We start from the raw sequence: 6,215 nt of genomic DNA on the forward strand, positions 1-6,215 counted from the left end.
CCTGAGTCAGCTGAACGACTATACAAAATCCTCCAGAATCTATGTTGGTTATGTTGTTTTTATTGAAAATTTATTCTGAGAGATTGAGAGAGTTTCTTACCCTCATTGAGTACATTCCATGAAAGAGGCGCATACACACACATTACTGTAAACAGCAAACTTGTGTGTATGTGTGTATATGTATATGCATGTGTGAATGTGTATGCGTGTATATCTTCGAGTATTTTTCTTTCCTTTCTCTCCTTTGCCCCCCCCTTTTTTTCTCTCTTTTTTATTTTTAATCCCTCTTTTCTATCCCTTTCCTTATTGCCTGTCAGGCCTGGCATAAGTAACTAAATAAAAAAATAAAAAATACAAACATTAACAAGAATAGCCTATAGAAAACTTATAGAGCTGTTCTTGTAAAGGCAAATATGTTTGGTACATCAGTGCATTCGGATCATCGTTCGAATTGCAAAAACTGCCAGACATGACAGGCTTTAAAATAAATAAATAAATAAATAAATTATTAACATCTACACCAACAGGGTGTCTGTTTACTACTGTAGGAAAAGTTGCATATAATCGCAGGGCAAGACTCAGTCCTGAGAACGTTGGTATGCTCCTATTGCCTCCTATTAAAGTAAGAAAGTCTTGCAAGAAAACAGAGTAAAGGCTATTTTAATTTGTATGCCTTACTTAAAATCATACATGTCATGTATTAGTCACAATGGCAGTAATAGAACACCTTATTTTATTTCAAATTACTGTATTTGTTATTAGTTCTTTATTGTTGCATTTAAAAAAAAATCTTAAGCACATAAAATACACTTAATGTTTAGCTCTTTTGACAAAATGCTGCCACTTTTAACATGTTCATTTTAAAAGTCCTGTCTTTTTTTCTCATTTGATTATTAACTATTGTTCTTTAATGAGGCAACATTTTTTCTTATTTGATCACTTGGTTAATCAATAGAATATTCGGTTATTGAAATGATTGACAGGTGCAGCCCTAAAAATAACCAATATACAAAAAAGTGATTCACATGCCAGTACTTGTATTCCTGGGGTGTTTTTACTACTGTTTGTGTATACAAACATTTTTGTACACATTATATTATAATATTTTAATAATATTAACACTTAGCAATAAATAAAAAAACAGATGTGACCATTGAATATTTTGCAGTATTTTACGTTTTTATCCCTAATTCACCTCAAACACTGTGGCCAGTGTTCATCTAGTGAGTATAGGTCATCACATCACTGTTTAACTCATAATGTCAGGTGTGCCATGTGGAGGAGGCTGTGAAATTTTACACAAGTCTGATATGAGACAATGAGTCAGTGATGCTCACTTCTGACCGATTTATATTTACGTGTTTTGATTGTTTATCAGATTTTGTTCAGAATTCTTGGGAATCTGGGAAATTCTAGAGCAATTAAATATGTTATATTTACAAACCACTTATGAATCATGCAGCAATCTGCTTCCTGAAATTACCTGTTAAGAAATAGAAGAACAGGCAGGGAGAAGTGCTACTAAAGAGATGCTGGTGAAATCTAAAGAGAAACCAGCCTGTCGAGATTCTCTGTTTTCTGCCAACATGATTACAGATTTTAAATGAACAGCTTAAAGGTTTATAAGACATGCAGTACTTTTCTCTCTTGAATTAGTTGCAGTGCATCATTGATACTCCATTGATTATTTGTTTTGTAGCTGACATAACTGAGAAAGTTATTTATACAGTGTGCTTTTCAACACAATGTCAACACTCATTTCAATTCAGTCCACACAGTGAGGAGGAGCCAATGCAAAACTGAGATGTCTTTCACTCTATTTATCAGGTTGCAGAGAGAATGAAGGTCAGTGGAGACACAGTTTGATATGGACTGTAAGACAGGACTCCTGATTTTAGCTCTCTGCTGGGCAGGTAACGCTTTTCTTTTTTTTTTTTTTTTTCACAAAATTAGAGCTTGTGTTGCATAAAATTAGAGCTTGTATTCTTTTTGATTTGACAGGTGTTGATGGTCAGACAATGACTCAGTCTGAACCTGTGGTTAAAAGGCCTGGAGAATCCCACACACTGACCTGCACAGCTTCTGGATTCACATTCAGTGACTACTTTATAGCCTGGGTCAGACAGGCTCCTGGAAAAGGACTGGAGTGGATTGCAAGCCATTATAACAGTGCTAACATCTATTATTCTCAGTCAGTCCGAGGCAGATTTACCATCTCCAGAGACAACAGCAAACAGCAGGTGTTTCTGCAGATGAACAGTCTGCAGAGTGAAGATTCTGCTGTTTATTATTGTGCTCGACACTCACAGTGACCTGAGCCAGCTGAACAGCTGTACAAAATCCTCCAGAATGTATTTTCTATTTAAAATTTACTCTGAGAGATCAATAAAAAACAAAACTAAAAAGAAAAGAAGAATATCCCCACATAACAGCATCAACAGCTAATTTCTGTTTAAAAATAACATTGTTGAAATCATTGTCCAGATATCAATAATAAAAATCCCCAATAAATATATCCATTCTGTAAAGCGTCAGTGGAAAACTTGAATGTCTTAAATCTTCTCTTGTGACTCAGGGGTGAATAACAGGGACTAACTCACAGTTTTCCATGATGGATATCAGGACAGTTTCTTTTCTTTCTTTCATTTTCTGGGCAGGTGACTTCAGTGATGTTGAGCGTACTAATTTTCATTGATTTATAAACTCACAGCAGGTAAAGAATTTCTTGTGACACCTTTAAAAACTGAAAAAGTGAAGCAAAAACATGATCAATCAGCAATCAAAGAGCCTGGAGGGTCCCACAAATTGACCTGTACAGCCTCTGGAATTGCATTTAGCAGCTATCATATAGCCCGGGTCAGACAGGCTCCTGGAATAGAATGAGTTGCCTGGGTTGACAATACTAGTGGTGGCATAAAATGCTGGTCTCAGACAGTCAAGACTGTTTTACCATCTCCGGGAACAACAAAAACCAGCAGTTGTATCTGCAGATGAAAAGTCTGAAAACTGAAAGAATAATATCAAATAAAGAACAAAAAGCTAAAAGAAATAGAGAAAATGAACATATGTCCATCTGTCACAGTCATTGAACCTTCATATTTGATTCTGTGCAAATGCACAGTCCCTCTATTCAGATCAGCATAAAGTAGTTTCTCATAATTGGCAGGTGTGTGACTGCATCAGTGAGAGGACAGAAGAGCTCACATCAGCTCAGCTTCAGTAACAATCATGTTCTCTGTAGCTGTGATCCTGCTGCTGGCTGCTGCATCCTGTGAGAAATTTTGGTTGATTCACACTGCTAAATATAATAGAAATACTAAATAATATTAATCATAATTTATTTATTTGTTTATTTATTTATTATTAATTCAATAACAATTTAGGTGATACTGATTTCTGCTTCCACAGGTGTGTACAGCATTGATCACATCCAGCCAGACTCAGTGGTTGTGCAGCCTGGACAGTCTTTGACCATCACCTGTCAGGTCTCTGGTTATTCTTTGACTGATAGCAGCTATGGAACAGGTTGGAACAGACAGCGCGAAGGAAAACCAGTGGACTGGATTTCCTACATATCGAGTGATGGGAGCATTTATGAAAATAATGCTTTAAAGAACAAGTTCAGCCTCAGCAGAGACACTTCTGCTGGAACAGTGACAATAACAGGACAAAACCTGCAGCTGTTTATTACTGTGTGCGTTACTACACAGTGATACAAACCATTGACAGACCTGCACAAATACTCAGCAACTAGCAACACACAACCACATGTGTGCTGTAATTATGAATATGAACACTAAGAGGATGTATTATATTTGGCTAATTTAGTAAACCATTGTATCTCACTCTTTTCAACTTGACCCAAAAGTATCACTAGAACCTCTCTATGTTAAATAATAAAATTAACATCAAAGAAAGTGTTGAGTTTTCTTTTGCACCCTGATCAGGACTTTGATTCATTTGTTGTGTGTCTTGATTTTAACAGTATGGGCTACAGTGCAGAAATGCTTCTGTTAACTCATGTTTGTCTTTATTTAATTACCAACTTAAAACAAATGGCAGTCTTCTCTTTTTTTTTTTTTTTTTTGACAGCTGCTGACAGTCAGACTCTGAATGAATGTGAGCCTGTGAAAAAAGGCCTGGAGAATCCAACAAATCGAAGTGTACAACCCCTGAATGGTGTGAGTCAGACAGGGGAGTCAAACAGGACTGAGATGAGATGCTGCTATAACTTGTACTCACATTTATTACTGTTTCTCCACACTGACCCTTATCCATGATCATGACACAAAAATAACAAATAGTTCAAGGTATTAAGGTACTATATTATAATAGTATTATCCTCAGAGACAACCGCAGACAGCAGCTGGTTTTAATGTATATATATCAACACTCCCTCTTAACAACACAAATAACCAGTAACATACAAATGATAGACTGAGTTAACATAATGCTGCAGCCTGTAAGTGTCTCCCTTTAGAAAACAGTGCTGGCTTCAACTTTATGTGGGGATAAAACAGCTGTTTTTCACATTTTTCAGTTTTGTGGAAAAGAGCCAGCAGACTGAGCTTTTGTTATTAGCTTCTGAGACTTGGTGAAGAACTGTAATTATTATGTAGTGATACTGCAACAAAACAAATTTCCCACATTTTTCTATTGAATCAGTCCAGATCTGGAAAACAGCTTTTCATAGCACATACGGTTAAATATAAAATGTGTATGCTATGAAAATTTTTAAGATAGATTTTAATCTGTGTAGCTTATTATTATTAGATTATTATTGTTAGATTAAATTATTATTAGATTATTAGTTCAGATTATTATTAACTGTATTTCTCACAAATTCAGTTATCTTGCTCATGTAAATACTGAAAAATAGGAGCCAGCCAGGCAAATACACACACTTTGCCTATTTGCAATGCCACAAGTCATATTCAGTTTCAGTGAATGTGTGTGAAGTTTTTTTGGTACTTTATTTCTTTAATTTTGAGGTCACTTTGTGATGTTTATCATAAATGTTTCTATCATATTAATAACATACTTAATTATAAATGATTTTGCAGCTGTTTGTTTTTAGATGGCTTTTTTTTTTTGCACAAATTCTTCAGAAAAGGAGAAATAAATGGGGACACACTCTCTCTCTCTCTCACACACACACACACACACACACACACACACACACACACACACACACACACACACACACACACACACACACACACACACACTTTGCATTTTGTTTCTGACCCTCACATCATTATTACTATAAGCAGATTCATTTTTCCTATTTCTAGTATACATGTACATGACTTTTCTTTCTCATAGGAGGAGTCAATGCAAAGTTTTTCATCTCACCTCTATTTATCTGACTGCTGAAAACAGAGGACACACAGTGTAACATGATGGACTGCAGGGCAGGACTGCTGCTTTTAATGCTCTGCTGGGCAGGTGAATACTCTAACTGATCTTGCTTTGATCAGGTTTATCTTTGTGTTACTAACATGTCTCACATACAGTAATGTTTTCTTGTTTGCATTAACAGGTGTTGATGGTCAGACTCTGACAGAATCTGAATCAGTGGTTAAACGGCCTGGAGAGTCCCACACACTGACCTGCACAGCCTCTGGATTCACATTCAGTAGCTACTGGATGCATTGGGTGAGACAGACTCCTGGAAAAGGACTGGAGTGGGTTGCTGCTCTTGATACTGGTAGTGGTAGCAACAAGTACTACTCTCAGTCAGTTCAAGGCCGATTTACCATCTCCAGAGACAACAACAGACAGCAGCTGTATCTGCAGATGAACAGCCTGAAGACTGAAGATTCTGCTGTTTATTATTGTGCTCGAGACTCACAGTGACTGAACACGTTTGAGCAGCTGTACAAAAATCTCACAGTAGTCTTCTGTGGTTTGGTTTAGCTTAATTCTGTTTTGCTTGGTTTTATTATGTTTTGTTGTTTTTTACTGCCTTAAGGCATTGTAAACCTACACAAGGTTTTTATATTTTGGTCTTCTGTTTTAAGCTCATTGAGTTTGCATGCACTGAAATGTGCTATATAAATAAAATTGCCATTACCAAAATAACTTCTGATTTCTTTGAATGAGAAGTATGAAAATATTTACTTATTTGTTTTTTTCTTAAAAATTAATATTTTTGACACATTACTTCTCTGTAAATCTATGATGTGTCACTTTTTCCATCATGGATAGTCCTG

General features: G+C 36.0%; 1 gene segment (V, D, J or C); it reads left to right on the plus strand.

Annotated features, from left to right (window-relative positions):
- Nucleotides 1-5,399: 5,399 nt before the first annotated feature.
- LOC115783999 (Ig heavy chain V region 914-like) lies at nt 5,400-5,859 on the plus strand. The segment is given in 2 exon segments: nt 5,400-5,448; nt 5,543-5,859. Coding segments are annotated over 2 exon segments (366 nt in total).
- Nucleotides 5,860-6,215: the final 356 nt, after the last annotated feature.

Source organism: Archocentrus centrarchus, chromosome 8, assembly GCF_007364275.1.
Source record: "Archocentrus centrarchus isolate MPI-CPG fArcCen1 chromosome 8, fArcCen1, whole genome shotgun sequence".
NCBI lineage: Eukaryota > Metazoa > Chordata > Actinopteri > Cichliformes > Cichlidae > Archocentrus > Archocentrus centrarchus.